General features: G+C 36.3%; 1 protein-coding gene across 2 annotated transcripts in view; it reads left to right on the plus strand.

The window, feature by feature from the left end:
* The window catches only part of GABRA2 (gamma-aminobutyric acid type A receptor alpha2 subunit), a 103,711-nt gene that overhangs the window by 38,754 nt on the left and 46,518 nt on the right, over positions 1-18,439 (plus strand). The window contains exon 4 of one of the 2 annotated variants that reach the window (XM_014455569.2): positions 9,171-9,238. The exons of the other annotated variant lie outside the window; for it this stretch is intronic. Within the exon in view, the coding sequence (XP_014311055.1) occupies positions 9,171-9,238 (68 nt within the window). The remainder of the gene's footprint in view (positions 1-9,170; positions 9,239-18,439) is intronic. 2 annotated transcript variants of the gene reach the window in all.

Below are 18,439 nucleotides of genomic sequence, written 5' to 3' on the forward strand. Positions count from 1 at the left end.
AAATTTAAAACTATAATGATAAATGATTGTAACAAAACATAGTGCATAATGGTTTTATTATTTTTCTGAACTCTTCCTGTATAATGGACAATTTATTGACCATCCAAATGCAGAACAAATGGAGTGTTGTTCAAGTCTTTCCTTTTTATCAAATATGTATTGAAGGGTTTACGGGAAGGAAGATACTGGGTGAGGTGCAGCAATTTCTTTGTGGTAGAATAGTGGCAAACATGTTATCAAATTCAAAGTTCTCAACTCTTAATAGGGAACGCAAAGTGCCATATACACAAAAGTCACTTAATAAGTATCGATTGACTTGTATGAAATTGACTGGTGACCAGTGGCGCATGTAGGTGTATGGGAATTAACCCAGGAAGCAAAATGTCTACTGTTATTGCTGAGAGAGTAAAGCAAAGCATAGCAATGACTACCTTTTAAGAAAAATATGTGTATGGCATTGTATTTATGATATACGATGAGCAAAATTATTAGTATCCTGATCTCCTTGAAGGGATTTCATTACTCTTAGTATGGTAAATTTATATTAATATTCTTATTAATATTCTTATTAATATTTAAATTACAGGGGTGAGGATAGCATAGTTTATTGCTGTGTGGTTAGCTCTAGTGAATACATGTATTTAACTATGATAATTTTTCCTTCTTAGAGTAAGTGAATGATGCTTATAGTTGGTGTTTGGTTTTCCTCAGAAGGAGACTCTATGATATGGATTATTTGGGATTACCAGGAGGCACTAGCAAAGGGGGTGGGAAAGTGACACAGGGAAGGGATGGGAGGCAGAGCAGTGTATGCTAATGAGCAGGTTACTACCGAGGACAATTGAGGCTTAATCCCACTGAAGATCTCTCAGAAATGGTTCCTTAGAGTTGTCTCCACTGAGGGGGAGAGAAACCTGAGTTAAAATACCTTTAACTACCATAGGTATTGGTTGATGATTTTTTTTTTCTATGAGCATAAACTTCTCTGCACTTCTGGTCCACCCTGCACAGCCAGGGAAAACCCTCAGGCAGAGAATCTCTAAGGGAAATATTACAGAAATTCTGTAAGGGACCTCATTTGTATTATATTTGTATGACAATTATTGTTTTTATGTTTTTATTGATTTCAGAGAGAGGAAGGGAGAGGAAGAAAGAGATAGAACCACCAATGATGAAAGAGAATCATTGATCAGCTGCCTCTTGCATGCCCCCTACTGGGGATCTAGCCCACAACCTGGGCATGTGCCCTGACTGGGAATTGAACAGTGACCTCCTGGTTCATGGGTCAATGCTCAACCACTGAGCTACACTGGCTATATGACAATCATTAAATTACTTAGATGAAATGGACAAATTCCTAGGATAATGAAAAATACTAAAACTAACTCAAAAAGAAATAGCAAACCTAAATAGACATATAAGGAAAGAGACTGAATTAGTAACAAAACAACTTCCTACAAAGCAAATTCCAGTTCCATATGGCTTCACTGATGAATTTTGTCTAACATTTAAAAGAAAATTAACACCAATCCTTCACAAAATATCCTAAAAATAGAAGAAGAGAGAACATGCCTCAGCTCATTCTATTAGTCCAGTATCACTCTGATACTAAACAAGACAAAGATAGTGCAAGAAAACTGTAGACCAATATCCCTTACGGATACAGACACACAAATGCTCAACAAAATGCTAACAAATCAAATCCAGCAACATAAAAAAATTACACACCAAAACCAAGTGAGGTTTATCTTAGTATGCAAAGTTGCTTTAACACATGAAAATAAATTGATGTAAAGTGTCACATTAATAGAATAAAGGGCAAATGCTTTATGATTTTCTGCATGCATGCAAAAAAAGTATTTGACAAAATCCAACACCCATTTATGACTTAAAAAAAAACCCTCTATAAAGTAGGCAAAGAAGGGATTCAATTTATATGAAATACCTAGAATAGGCAAATACATAGGAATAGAACTGAGTTAGTAGTTGCTAGAGCCTGGAGGGAGGGAGGACAGGGAATAACTGCTAATGGATTCAAGGTTTCTTTCTGATTATAATTTTTTTTCCTGAAGTTAGAGGGTAGTGATGTTGCACCATTCTATACCAAAAACACTGAATTGACACTTATAAATTATGTATTTTATATAATGTGAATTATACCTCATGACAGCTTTTATAACAAAATAAAATAAGAGTCTATAAGGGTGAATCAGGGGAAGTAGTATTTTTATAGAGAGATAAGGTTAACTTTAAGAGTAGTAGTAACAGTTTTAAAAGGAGATGAGAAGTGATAGGATTATAGATATTTTTGAGACTCAACCAGACTTACTGTTTAAAAGAAAAATGTTGTGGGTGAAACCAAGATTTGTGGCCGAGGGTTGGAATAACAACAAAAATTATAGGGAAGTCTGCAAGTACAGTTGATTTTGAAAAGAAAAATAAATTTTGTTTGGATCATGATGAGTTTGAGAAAATTACTAGATAGTCAAGTGGAGATGTCAACTAGATATTTGGATATAGGAGTCTAGATTTTAGAAGAAAGCTCTTGACTGTAAATAAAAATTCAAGAGTCCATGACTACATGAAAGGAACCATCGAGTACTAAATATAGAGAACCCCCCCCCCAAATGAATGTTGGTACATTCCAATATTAATAGGTTGGAGGCATAGCAATAAAGGATTCAGAGAAGTGGGATTCAAATAAAATCAAGAAATTGTAGTGTTTCAGAGACTAAGTGAAAAAAAGGTGTTTCCAGGAGAATTAATATTTTCTTGTTATATTCTTTCATAGCATATATAACTCCTGCAATTGTATACTTATTTGCTGTTTGCATGATATATCTCTTTATTAGGCTATGGAAAGCTGCATTATAACAGAGCCATGTCTACTTTAAGTGACTCTGTGAGAAAGAATGACGATTCACCTATTCAACAAAAATTTATTAAAAATATACATTATGTCTGGGGTTGTTCAGTGTTGGACTTTTATTTTTTTGAGCAAATAAAAATCCCTGTGTTCATGGAGCTTAACTGCTAGTGGGAGGATATAGACTAGGATTACCTTATAGAAATTTCTGTGACCATGAAAATGTTCAACTGTGCTATCCAATATGGTAGCCAAAGTCATATGTGGAGAAAATGTGGTTAGTGTGACTGAGAAACTAAATCTTTAATTTTATTTGATTTCAATTAATTAAAATTTAAATAGCAATATGTGGCTTGTGTCTATTATATTGGTAGCTATAGACAGCAAATAGTAAACATAATAAGTAAATGAACATATTAGAGTTAGAGGGAGACATGGAATGGCTGCGAATCTCAGTAGGATGGTAAGGTGGGCCTCACAGAAGAGATAACAGAAAGCCCACTGCTATGTTCAATTGTGTTGACATCTTTGTCCGCTCATGAAGAACCACTGGAAACAAGCATTAGTGCCCAATTTCAAATATATGTCAATCATTCACAAAATGTTGCACAGAAAGACATGATTTAATTCCTGCTAAATGTTAGAAATTTTCACTTAAAGGTTTGATTGCTAGTGTATTACATTACCCAGTATAGTTCATCTATTTATGACTTCATCCAAATATTTTTTGACAAGCATTTACAGAAAATGTTTTCTGCTTGTTTTTTTTCCATGTATTCACCATCCATTTACTTTCCAGTCTTCTTTCATTTGTTTTCTGCAATTGCTCATTTCTAGGCTGTAAATATACTCTTAATAGTGAAACAATAGGGCCTATTTCAGCATATTCTAAAAATACCACTTTAGGAAAAAAAATCTATTCCTTTGATTTCTATGCTTTCCTGTCTCAATGTTATTTTTTTCTTTTGTTTTAATTATTGCAACATTCAAATTGGATATATTTTCTTTAATCTCCCCTGTTTGTTTGCCCACTGTTATAAATGTGACATAACATTTCTAGTACAACAGCCCTGGACATAACATTCTCTATATCTAAGTTCTTTGGTGGATGCTATGCTGAAAGAGAGAGAGAGAGAGAGAGAGAGAGAGAGAGAGAGAGAGAGAGAGAGAGAGAGAGAACACAGAGAGAGAGAGAGAACAGAGAGAGAGAGAGGGGCAGCATTCTCATTGCAGGTCTTTTTCAGTACAACCTCTGTCTGTCTTTACAGCCAAATATCCCACACTTCTGCACACGTTAACCATGTTCATAAGCCAAACTTAACTATTTTAAAAGACTTTTGCAAAAGATTTTTTAAAGTAAGTTTGATGTTATTACCTAGTAAAGAGTAATCTCCAAGACTTAATTTAAACCTTTCTTGAAATTATTTATGGGTTTACTTTGGATATGCTTTAGGGCCATTTACTTTTTTTGAAGTATTTCAAACATTCAGAAAAGCACAGAGAATAATATGATTGATTCTGTGATCAGCTTTATCTAATCTTAAAATGTTGACAAAATTAATTAATGTCAATTTTAGAAGGAAAATATTAGACATATATTAGAATCTCCTTGGTACCTCTCAGCAGATTGTTCCTCTTCTTCTCTCCCAAACTCGCTGTCACCCTGAATTGGATGATTGCTCTATGGGTCACACATTCTTCTATGTTTACCACATGCATTCCTTATTTATCCCTAAGTACCTGTTGTTAAACTCATGGCATTTGGCCTGTGAAAAACTCTTTAGATGATCTTCTTATTTTTGCCTATAATGCTCTTGATATTTCTAAAGCCAAACATTTAGCTGATAAGCAATTATTTTTGAGGTAACGCATGGTGGATGTTTCCGTTAAAATCATCTTACTGTTCAGCAGTTAAATTTTAGTTCCCACCGACAGTTCCCCCTTTTCCGTGACTTTGTTTCTTCATTGGGAACCTATTTCCCAGGCTCTCCACCTCCCTCTGTCAAGGGGCAGTTGGTCTCTGCCTTTACAAATGACAGTGCCCTTTCTTACGAGCAGTGACGGCTCTTCAGGGCCATTTTTTAAAAATATAATTTTTATTGATTTTTTACAGAGAGGAAGGGAGAGGGATAGAGACTTAGAAACATTGATGAGAGAGAAACATCGATCAGCTGCCTCCTGCACACTCCCCACTGGGGATGCACCCGCAACCAAGGTACATGCCCTTGACTGGAATCGAACCTGGGACGCTTCAGTCTGCAGGCCGACGCTCTATCCACTGAGCCAAACCAGTCAGGGCTTCAGGGCCATTTTGTATGTTGATGAAATATTTTGGGGAGAGTTATATGTTCTCTATGAACTATAATTAGAAACAACTTGTTTATTCACATATAAAGCACCTGATATGTAGCAGGTGTGCTAGCACTGGTGACATAACAGAACAGAAAAGCCTCAGTCTCTGTCTCTAGCAAATTTAAATTCTAGTTGGGAAGACAGACAAAACACAAACAAAACAAAAAATATTAAGGCATAAAAATAAGGGCAAGTTCTAAAACACCCTGTGAAAACAACAAAGTGTCAGAGAGAGAAAAATGAGAGAAGAGAACTTCCATTATACAGGAAAAGTAGCAAAGCCCTGCTCTGAGCGAACATTTAAATTGAGACCCAAAGGCAGAGTAGCAGTTAATGAAAATGAAAGAGAAGTAAATGCCAACGTGAAAGCACGGAGGCAGGACAGTGCTTGTTGTGTCCACTAAAGTGATCAGGATTTGAGAGGGTCACTCATGGTACCTAACATGCAGAGACTGGGGTGGCTCCAGAGTATCAGTGGTATTTGTTTATGTGTGACATACATCTATCACATGGACCAGAGGATTGTAACAGGCATTAATAATGCAACTCAACCCTGTCCTACATGCACATGGGTAAACAGAATAAAACCAGAAGATACTGTGGACTTTGACAGAATCCAAAAATTACCTCTACCCTCTTCATATAATCTCACCCCACTTCCCCAGCCTCCCCTTTGCTCCCCTTTCTTTCTCTTATGGAAAGCTCAATCATCATCCAAGATTGCACTTCCAATGCAGAACCCTGGGAAGTCGTGTTAGATGTATCAAATATGTATAGTCATCACACTAGAATATCCCACTAATGCCTATTGATTATTTACAGCTCTAGGCATCCATCTCTATGGAAATCCTCAAAGTCTTATCACCAAGAATCTTTTTTCCAATCTCGGGTACCTATTGCGTAGTTGTGGTCAGTGTGTGCTTAGATGATTTTTTTTTCTGAACTTTCATAGCTGAAGAATATTCCGTCCAATGCATACATTCTTTAGCTATATTTATGAAGTCAGTAAACCATGAAATCATTTCTTTAAGGTAACTTTGCATATTTATCTTCTTCCTCTTTAGGTTTTGCTCTTCTTAGAGCTTTCATGGTAAAATCTTATTTTTCACTCTTACTATTAGCTGGCACTTCTCTGTAGCCATTAGGTACTGATAATACTCTCCCTCACTCTTTGCTTTCCATTTGGCATGTAGTGGATATTTTTCATATCCTTAAGCATAAACATATTCACACATTTTTGCCATCTCTCTTTTTCAAGTTTACTCTTCCAGACTAAGGAAGACAATTGCATTTGCTTCTATTTGGGAAAAGACTACCTAACATTTTCATTTCTCTGCTCTGGGGTATTTTAAATCAATATCTATAATTACTAAAATTTTATTCTATTGTTTATTGAATAAATGTGATAGTATTATTGATTTTGTGCAAATAAGGGGAAGGGGAAACAAACTTGGGTCTCATTTCCTTTTTCCTTCCTTCCCTCCCTCCCTCCCTCCCTCCTTTCTTTCCTTCCACATATATAATTTAGGTCCAGCACAGGCCCAGTCCAAGATGAAAATACAGGGCCTTTAGTCAGAAAATGATTAAGAAATTTAAAAATAGCCAGGTGGTGTTGCTCAGTAGGTTGGGTATCCTCCTGTGCAACAAAAGGTTGCCGGTTCGATTTCCGGTCAGGGCACATGCCCAGGTTGCAGGCTCAATCCCAATAGGGGACATGCCAGAGGCAGCCAATCTCTGTCTCTCTCTCCCTACCTCTCTCTCTAAAAATTCAATTTAAACAAGCATATTAAAAATAAATTTAAAAATAGTAATTATAGAACATTAAACTGAGCATGGGGCTTTTCTGAGCACAGGGTCCTGTGCAGTTGCACAAGTTGCATATCCATGAAGCTGACCCTGTGCAGGTCTTTGGAGCAGGTGGCAGCTGAGAATTAACTTTATAAATATACTAGAGGCCCGGTGCACGAAATTGGTGCACCGGTGGCGGGTCCCTAAGCCTAGTCTGCACCCTCTACAATCTGGGACCCCTCGAGGGGTGTCCGACTGCCTATTTAAACGAGCAGTCGGACATCCCTCTCACATTTCAGGACTGCTGGCTCCCAACTACCCGCCTGCCTGCCTGCCTGCCTGATTGCCCCTAACTGCTTCTGCTTGCCAACCTGGTCACCCCCTAACCACTCCCCTGTCAGCCTGATCAATGCCTAACTGCTCCCCTGCTGGCCCGATTGCCCCTAACTGCCCTCCCCTGCAGGTCTGGTCCCCCCTAACTGCCCTCCTCTGCCGGCCTGGTCCCCCCACCTGTCCTCCCTTGCAGGCATGATTGCCCCCAACTGCCCTCCCTTTTTGGCCTGGTCCCTCCTAACTGCCCTCCCCTGCTGGCCTGATCGCCCACAACTGCCCTCCCCTGCTGGTCATCTTGTGGTAGCCATCTTTGACCACATGGGGGTGGCCATCTTGTGTGTTGGAGTGATGGTCAATTTGCATATCACCTCTTTATTGTATAGGATTTAGGTTTCAAATCAGTTTTATAATAAAATTTCATAAATACAGTTTTTGTAATAGAATAGTATATATATATATATAATAAAGTTGAATGACTATATTTATTTGGAACACTGTAACTATGTCTTTAGCACAGAGTATTGTGGTGAATACAAATATGTAGTTAATGAGAACACACTTTTATTTTAAATTTACTGTGGTCTGTGTATAAGGCTTTGGTTTACCCTGAGGGCTCAGGAGCCTGATTGCTTGGATTCTAAGTGGGTCATTGGGCATAATCTCTTACTTTTCTGTACATAAGTGTACACACACATTGGGATAAGAGAACATCGATCTCATAGGTTTGTTATGTTGATTAGTATGTGTAAAGACTTTTGAAGAAGTCTACTCCACTTTTTCATATTCTTTTTATTTCTTTGGTTTTGCCATAGTGGATTCAATATCCCAGACTTCATTTCCTCTCTCTTTCATGATTATAAATGCATGTCCCATATAACATTAAAATATTTCACAGTATTGTTTGTCTAGATTTGATGGTTACTAGATAAGACATTGATTTCATGATGATAGAAATTTTTATTTTATTTTTATCCCCTGACTGTATGATGGTAGAAATTAATGATGCATTTTTTTTCTATAAGAACATTTAAAGTGTTTTTCTCTTAAACACTCCAGCCCCCCTCACCATTTGCCTTACTTAAAATCACCTGGCTAACAGAGCAATCCAGTTAATTATGTTACAGTCAATAAGGGACATAACTATAGACTTTAATTCAATTAAGATGAATTAAATAAGATGAATGCTAAATAAGTGTTGGCAATTTCGGCATTCTTAAATACATTAAAAAGCAAGCTTGTTTGGAAGTAATCCATTGTGATTAATGTATGTTATTTGCTTTTATTTTTATATCACTGAATAATAACTTTTATATTAATATGGATTATATTTATTTGTAATGATTAGCCATCTGTTTTTTGCTTTATTCAGAAGATTCATTAATTTACAACCTAAAAACTAAATCTCTACCATCATTAAGTACCATCTGAAATATTTAGTTTATGAATCAAATACAGGACTATATCACAGAGTAATCATGCTAACTATATTTTATTTTCAGTACCTATGGAAAATTTATTGAAAACTAGTTCAATTATGATAGATTCTAAGAAACTATTAATTTTGAGAAATATGCATACAAAAGAATGCTCTAGTCAGTTGTAGTTTCCAAGTAAGAAGATCTTAATACTTCTAGGAATTTTGCATTTAGGGTTGCTAGAACCTATGAAATAAGTGAGCAACCTAGATATTTTTGTTGGTTCTGAAAGTTGAAAAGAAAGAGCGATATTCCTAAATGTCACAGTTTTCTAACCATGCCATGAACTTGACCCCTTCTGTTTCCCGTGCCTCTCATTACATAACATCTATATTCAATCTCTTTTTCTCTATCAGACAGTATTACTGAAGTCTTCACTAACATCTATGTGACCAGTTTTGGCCCTGTCTCAGATACAGATATGGTGAGTTTTTCATTAAATACTGCTTTTACTTAATATATGCAAAGTTGGGAGGAATAATTTTTTTAGAAGAAAGGAGTATTTTTAGTTTTATAGGATTATGTGATTGACTCATGTCTATTTGTTCTAGCCAAATACATGAGAGTTAAGGATGCTAATCCTTTTGTATCTGTGGTGCTCCATTGTAGCTTGGGGTTTTGATTAGTCCTTTTTAATATATATATATATATATATATATATATATATATATATTCACTGAAAAGACAAGAGTTAATAGTATTGGGGAGGATGTGGAGAAAATGGAACCCTTGTGCACTGTTTGTGGGCATGTAACATGGTACAACCACTGTGGAAAACACTATGGAGGTTCCTCAAAAATTTAAAAATATAATCCATAGGATCCAGCAATCCCACTTCTGAGTATCCATCCCAAGGAAATGAAAGCAGGATCACAAAGAGGTATCTGCCCTCCCATGTTCATGAGAGGCTAATTCACAATAACCAAGGTATAGAAACATGGTATATATACACAGAGGGATGTTATTTAGCCATGAGAAATAACAAAATCCTGCCATTTGCTACAAGATGGATTGATCTTGAGGGCATTATGCTAAGTGAATTAACAGAGAAAGACAAATTCCATGTGTATTACTTTTATGTCAAATAAAAAAATTAAGCTCATAGAAAGAGTAAAAATATGGTTGTCAGGGTCTGGGGGTGGGGATAGGGAGAGGTGGGTGTAAGAGTGCAAACTTTCGGCTATAAGATAAAAAAGGTCTGAGGGTCTAATGTAAACCATGGTGACTATACTTAATAACAATGTATTGTATAATTCAAATTTCTAAAAGAGTAGAACTTAAACAAATGTCACACACACAAAAGATAAATAGTTGAGCTAGATGGGGGGAATTCTTTCACAATGTATAGGTACATTAAATTGCTACAATGCACACTTTAAATATCTTACAATTTTATTTGTCATTTATACCTCAATGAAGCTGAATTTTTTTTAAAGGGAAGGGAAAGAAACTGCAATTATTTAGCTAGTGTTTCTATTTATGACTTCATTTCAGGGAAAGTTGGCAAATTTATTTATTTCTACAAATCATGAGTTATGAGAAAAATAAAGTAAGGAAAATAATGGGAAAAAGCATTATAATTCTGCAATTAAAATTAAAGTTTAACAGTTAACATAAGGAATCTACTGATGTCAAGTTGAAATGAAGAACAGGGGATACTGATGTGCTAAGTTAAGACTTGAAGATTAAGCATAACGTGTGCCAGAACTGGGACAGGACCATGTCCCAGTGAGGTAGTCATGATCAGCCAATAATGCTGCTGTGTGTCTGTGGTCCTGTCTGCTGTTGTCATTGTTTTCATGAAAGCTTCTTTGAAATTTTAAAAATCTACATCCCCATGAGCCTATGTTCATTGTATTTTACATATAAATGATGTATTTTTTTCTTGATTGTCCCTATAAACAAAAAAGTATTTTAATAAAACATTGAAATGAGAAAAATAAAATAAACATTAATGTTTATATGCAAATAAATAAATAAAAATAAAAAGCTGGTAGCTAATGTTAGGCATGTAGTCATTAGCAACAACAAAAAATTTAAACTCCTTAATTTTTGAATTGAAATCAAAATTTGGTCGCTTTTAAAAATATATAATTTATTGATTTCAGAGAGGGAGAGATATATAGAAACATCAGTGATGACAGAGAATCATTGACTAGCTGCCTCCTGCATACCCCACACTGGGATCAAGCCCACAACACGGGCATGTGCCCTGACCGGGGATCGAACAGTGGCTTCTTGGTTCATAGGTCAATGCTCAACCACTGAGCCATGCCAGCCAGGCAAAATTTGGTCTCTTCAGCGAACTTCACCTAAGAACTTTAAAAAATTTTAGCACACTCATGATTTGATTTCTTATTTTGGAGGCCCCTACCACACTTTATATTAAACATTAAAATTGACTTACATTCCAAACTATATATAATTGAGTTGAGTGGAATTATGGTTGGCAACATTTAAAAAAATCACTTTGATTTTTTAATTTTATTTTTCTGTTTTGGAATGTATTTGTATGTGTGTGGGTGTATGTATGCACAGGCACCTAGATATTGAGATATTTTCCCAAATGAAATAAATATTTTACATCTCAGAGGCTGTTGAAAGCTTTGTGGGCCCTCAACAGTTTTCTAATGTTACATTTCTCTGAATATCCCAGCCTAACACAGTCCTATAGAATTCTCTTTGGTCATGTCCAAATTTCTACTTTATTTCTATCTTTATTCACCTGCTTACTCAGTCTTACCAGTAGTTTGCTTGGAGGAAGTCTGATTAATTGCAAGTCCGCCAATTGAGCACCTATCATCAGCATCCAGTCAGAGGAAAGAATCCACAACAGTCATTTGCACAGGGAAAATCCAATATAATTAATGATGAACTGGTAGAAGTGGTTAAATAATAAAACAGGGTAAAAGAAAACCAATCAATGTAGAATTAGCAAACGCAGAAGGCAACGTCTGCTTCTAGGAGTGAAGCATCATGAACAAGGAAGACAGTGAGGACTTGGCAGAGCGCCTTGCCACTGAAGGCTGAGTCAGAGCTCAGTGAAGAATGAGTTGGTGCTCCGGGAGCCTGCCGCTGTTGCTGGTGAAGAAACCTGTGAGGGTCTTTGCGGAAGCTGGTGTGTAAGAATATCCTGCCTGGTGGCTGAAAACTCCTCGCATACCAACCTTTTGAAGCAACGCAAAGAATGACGAGGCATCTGCATCCCCAAGAGAAGCACAGAGAGTCGTCTTCTTTTGCTAGGACATCAAAAGATTCCTCCCATACCTTTTGTTGACAAAGCCTAACACTGTGCCAGCTGGCAAAGGGCCAGTGTTTACAGAGTCCTTCTGCAGTATCGCCGAGAAGGGGAAAAGAGGGTGGATTTGGAGCTGAGAGGCAATACACTGATAATTGGTATACATAATAATGTGTGGAATGGGGAGGATTTTGAATGAGAGCCAAGAGATGGTTTGATCACACAACAGGTACTGTTTGCTATTTGTCCAAATCTAGAGAAGCATGATGAAGATGGGGAAAATGAAACCTGAATTATCTATATACAAATGTAACACAGACATATACAAATATACATACTTAGTCATATTGCACATCTACCAGTGAAGACAGCACTCCATTTAAAAGCATGTATGTATTTTGTGAATAGGAATAATTTGATCTTTTTGATGATCAAACAGAGTGATTCTCAACCTTGATATTATTTTTTGCTGTAAAGTAAGATAATGAGGGAAAGTTTGAATTTATATTAAATTTATATTTCCAATCAAGAAACTATGCTTGGCTGTGACACTTTAAATAGAAAGAAAGTTATTGTAATGGTAAGGGAAAATATAACCCATATCATTATCAGCCATATATAAAAATGGCTTGCAGAAGCAATTAGGCAATGGAAGAACAGTAAAGGATAAATTTAATTTTACTTTTATCAGCTTAGCAGATATACTCATTTCTATGCAATGCACACACTGCAGCAAGACCTAAACCCCCAAGTCTTCCTGTTCAGGTCAGTGATGCAGATACGCTGTGACATTAGCTTGAGAGGAAAAAACAGCATAGCAGAAAGTATTAAAAACCAAGAGCACAAACACACACACGCACAGGTAAACTGTATCTCAGAATCATTAACAAGTGTAATTGTCCAGAGAAAGGTGAAGTTCTAAATTATAATTAGTTTCTAATTACAGTGTCTGCAATTAAGTTTAATTTTTTTATTTCAACATTTAAACAATTTGTAAGAAGGTAATTAAACTTTGGAATGCACTAGCAGTTGACAATTGACAAAGTTTTTAGTAGGCATGTGCATTTTAGAAATTTATAACTCGCTCATTGATAATTTTTCTCATTGGTTTCTATATAGAAGGCTTTTCCCATATTAGTAAACACTTTTACTGTGTGTGCATATTTTTAAGGCATAATGGTATTGCCATCAATTACTGCACCAAAAATTAGGCTAAGAACCTCAGCTCGAATGGTTATCTCTTGCAGTGCTAAGTATTAAGGTTAGAACTTGAACAATGGGAACTTTGAAGTCATCTCAACCTGACTGATTCAGAGTTTACCATCAGGCCATTAAGAAGTAGCCAGGCAGGGTAAGCGGTGACCTTGGTTTCTAGACCTTACTTTTTATGTTATCAAAACAGTGTTTAATATCACTTAGATCCTCCAGAAGCTATTGGGATATTATGTTGTTTGGTAATTAACATCATAGGAAGGTTTTAGAAAGTTGTTATATGTCAATATTTGGTCAAAACTTAATACTGGACTTAGATGCTAACCTTTATCAGAAGTTGTCATTTGTAAATGACCGCTGCAAATATGGCAAATATTACATATCAAAAGTAAAGACATGATGTATACTCACTTTAAAGTTGGCATGTATAAGTTGATTATTGTAAGGTTATTGATATTGTGGAAGGATAGGGTTTAGACTTGGGGAACATGCATTCCTTCAGCTAATATTTTTCAACATCCTCCTATAGTTTTTAAAAATATTCCTCAAAATGCATTGAGCATCTGCCCCGTGGTGGTCAGTGTGCATCATAGCAACCGGTCATTCCGTTGTTAAGTCGATTTTCATATTAGCTTTTTATTAGATAGGATTAGATGCAACGATGTGCAATGATCAGTATATTTTTCACTTGCAGCCCTTAGTCAAGATAGGATATGATTTGTTCCGTAATGGGGTGAACCCATAGGAGTTGCTCACAGTAAAACCTCACCTAGGGAATGCAGTAACAATTTCACAAAAGACGGCAAGTAAAGGTAGTCTGACTAGTTTGACTTCGTCCTTTTTCATCTTGCAGGAGGGAGGGTGTGAGAACTAAGGACATCCAGTCATAGCTCTCTTGGCTTCTTCAGAAAATAGCACTCCCTACCACCCCTCCCCCTCAATTCTTTTGTATAAACTAAATAACAAACAGCTATGATTTCTGAACCTGAGTGATTAAAAAAACCCCAAAACATTGCAGAGGTTGAATGTTTTTCCCCAGGTTGCCAGGGTGGAATCTGTCTTCTTGGGAGAGCCGCACTGGACTTGTATATCTTGATTAAGAATAATATATTATCCATTGGTGTCAGTCCCATACATTTTCCGGGAGACATCATTCCAGGTAGGTTTTTGGAAGACACAGAAGGTATCAGATCCCAGGATGAGGATTTTCCCAAGGGTTTCGCACAACACCCAGAGAATGTGCTTTTTATGCGAATGCGGGAGGGTATTGAAAAAGTAGAGAGATGACAACAGTGTTATATATTGTAGTAAAGTCAAGAAAAGGATTCGAGTGTGTCATTAGATAAAGAACAAGGAGATATTTGCTGATCGTGGTAACAGCAACCAGATTGCAGTGGGCTGAGCGCGTGGGAGGTGAGGAAATGGGTAAAGAGTGGTGGAGACATTTTTAAGCAGCGTGGTTGAGGCGAGGAGGCGAGACAGAGGGCAGTGGCTGGAAGGCTTTTATTTTTAAAGATTGCATTGAACTTCTCACTGTTCTCCGAGCATGCCATTATCTTTAACAGCTCTCTGGCTTTGCACATGTTTTCCCCTGTTTTTGTTGTGCTTCGCTCCTCTGTTGCCAACTGGAGATCTTTCATTTACTCAAGGCCAAGCTCACATTTCATCTTCTCTGATGTTTCTCTAGGCTACTCCAAGGAGAGTCAGCCCTTCTGGTCCTTGTGCTCCACCACATGGCGTTCACACATTTCTTATGACTTTTCACGCTGGATACTAAAAACCTTCACATATCTTTCCCTTTCCTGCACACTGAGCTACAAGAAGGCATGAGTTGTGTTTGTTCATTTCAACAAGATTTACTAAGTACATGCTCTGTGTCTGTCACAGTGCTGAGAGCTGAAATACGTAGGTATAAGCAGTGCTGCCCTCAAGTTGTTCGCAGTGTGTGTGTGTGTGGGCGGGGGGGTTGCGGGACTAAGAAAAAATTATCATTTTAAAACAGTGTGATCATGTTTTTTATTGCCGTGTTTATGAATTAATATGGTAGTAGAGGGGATGTGTGCTGAGGATATCTACACCTGAGAAGGCTTCTAGAAAAAGGAAAGAGCTAAGGAGGACAAATAGGGATTGGTTGGCCAGCTATATAATGAGAAGAATGTTTTAGCAAAAATTAGAAGAGTTTGTTGAGTTTAGTGAAATGTAAAAGGTTAGTATAATAGAAGCCTAGAATACTCTTAGGGATATGAAAGGAGATGAGACTAGAACATAACTCTGAGTCAGATCAAAAAGGGACTTAGAGCCAATTGCCTCCCCAAAGCCAAAGTATTCCTAAATAAAACTAAAACATAGTAGATCTCTGTTACCAGAGGACTTACTATGGCATGGCTTTTTTATATATGTCAAGATTCTCTAAAAGATTACTATCATATACAATAAATGCCCACTATGATTAGCTTAATATAGTTATTCAAACAGACACATGCCAACATTCTCACCTGTGAATTTAAGAATTAGGGTATTGCATACTGATGACTCTTTGCTGTAAGATATCTGAGAGTTTTTCTTCTATCTGTCTCTGATGATGCCTTTCTCCTTATGTACCCTTTGTGCTGTTGTTCCCAGAATCCTTGTTGCAATATTTCATTTCCAATGAGACCTCTCATTCATTCATTCATTCATTCATAGACTAATTATTGTTTATTTCCGATGCATGCAAGAAGGTGGTTATGACCCTTGTTCTCAAAGTGAAGTAAATGTGGCCAAATGTAGGGGTCGATAAGGAAGAGATACTGCAGCAGAGGTCAATGGGTTTGGGTTCTAAGATTGAGCATGAGGCCTTAGAGGCCCTGCAGTATCAGTATTGCTGCAGGAGAGAGTACGATGGGAGAGGATTGCTGAACACCAGGCTGGAGAGGTAAGGGAGAGGGAGGCTACATTTTCATTTGTCATACGAGGAACACACTCTTGTCTGTGTCCACGTGTGTGGTGATTGTGGTGGGAGGCGGGGCAGGTGGTGGTGGAGGAGCATATAGAGGGATAAATGGTGATGCGAAAATAAATCAATAAATAAATAAATAAAATGAATAATAATAAAAAAGAAACACACTGATTGGAATTTACTCAGAGGAGACTATCTTTTATTAGCCAAAAGGGTATAAAGAAATAAAAGTTGGTACTTTAAAATACACTCAGTAGATCAAAGTAAATGGGAAATTACTCCAAGAACAGCCCTGCCATTTGGACATAATTCATCAAAACAGGCTACAAGCATTGACTTATAATTAATGTACCCAGGCACTAAAAATATGATGTCTTCACTAAGTCAATGTGTCCTTGAAATCATGTTTATGCAATAAACTATGCAATAGAGAGTGATTTTCTTGTTTGCAGTATTGGACTGGAATTGTATCCCTCTCTTGATTTTGCCCCTAACAAGCTTAGACACAGGAAAACCACGGAATTTATCTATAACCCCATCTTTTAAAAGATTACATTTCTGGTAAATTATTTTTGAAATATGGAACTATGTGAATTCTTTCATTTCATTTTTATCCAATAATTAGTCTCACTTCTCCAGTACATTGGCCATAGGTTAGCTGCATGCTGATATGTACTTGTGAATTTTTTGGTGTTTCCTAAATTTGCTTCTTTGTATATTCCTAAAAGATTTTGTTTCTACTCTTGTTATTACTGATTTCTTTTAGAATCTCAGTTCATGGGTCCAACTCTTAAATTTGTATGAAGAGGATGCATTGTTCTGTATTTCTCTAACAATATTCTATAACATACAAATCAAGCTATTACTATAAAAGTATACTAGTATACTCATGGTGAAATCTAAGTTTCTTTTAAGGAATTTTTCTATTCTTTTCAAATACTGAGAATGTGCATTTTATATGAATTTAAGGCAATCACATGTAAATAATTTGGAAATCCTGTTATTCTTAGTAGAGATCCATTAAATATTATTTGGTTGTCTACTTACTCTGCCTTTTAAATATAGAAAGCAAACCCACAAAAACTAGTGGATCAACTGCACTTATTTATGTATTTCTACATCTGTATACTTTTGTACTAACATATTAAAATATAAAATAAGCACCAAAGCAGAAATTGGAACGATATAAAGTTAAATCACTTATTGTTCAGGAATGACTGTTATATTTATTAATAAAATATACTTATTTTTGATACCATTTAAGATTGCTGTTCATGATAATGTTTTAGCAATTAATATGTTTAAATGTGCTTTATTATAATATAGCAATCAAAGGTCTGACTCTAATTCATATTTTAATGTTTGTTTTGATGACTGTTGTAGATGAAAAAGGTATATAAATTCAAATTGAGAAGTGCATTATTGGCTATTGGTTACTGAACCATCACACTAATTTTAAAAATACAGCCACCAATTTTAGATATTTGTCTTCATGTTCTGAATGTTTAGTTTTCAAGCAACTCATTATTTGCAATGGCCTTATGCTATCATTAACGAGTATTTCAAGGTACTTAAAATAAAGGTCATCATTAAAGCAGTGAGTCTAAACCCATATTTTAAATAGCTTTAGTATTCTTATAAATTTGCTTTTGCAGATTTTATTTTAGAGCTGATTTAGCTCATCATGTTTAATGTGGCTGATGAAGAGCTCATAGAACAGATATCCCGTTTCTTGTTGTCCACTTGTGCTTATGCAATTATTAGTGTGTTTTTCAACCCATGGTGTCGTTTAGTAATAATCTCTTGAAGCCATTTGTCTATTTTCATTAGAGGGGGTTTAATCAGAACTAGATGTGATCACTTGCAAATTTAATTATGTATAAATCACAGTCCACTGGGAGCAAATGGATGAGGCATCACTGAGAGGGCCCTGTTGGAGGCTCCTTTTCTTCCCATAAGATGTGTTACATGCATGACCTTCATCGACTTGTGGACATGGTGAGAGTGCCGGTATCATTCCAGCTATTGTTGACCAGCAAAGCTTTCTTTACCCTCTATGTTTAGATAAGAATTCTATGTAGAAATAAAGATTGTAGCATTTTCTTCCTATATCTAAATGGATGTGCACACCCTACTTTGTAAACCGTTGCTGGTAATCACGCTTCAGCTCACAGGTTTTCTTTTCATGTAGGTACAATACAGTTGGTTACAGTTATTTTTACTAAGTTATAACCAAC

The sequence above is a fragment of the Myotis lucifugus genome, unplaced genomic scaffold (genome assembly GCF_000147115.1).
Source record: "Myotis lucifugus unplaced genomic scaffold, Myoluc2.0 scaffold_48, whole genome shotgun sequence".
Taxonomy (NCBI): domain Eukaryota; kingdom Metazoa; phylum Chordata; class Mammalia; order Chiroptera; family Vespertilionidae; genus Myotis; species Myotis lucifugus.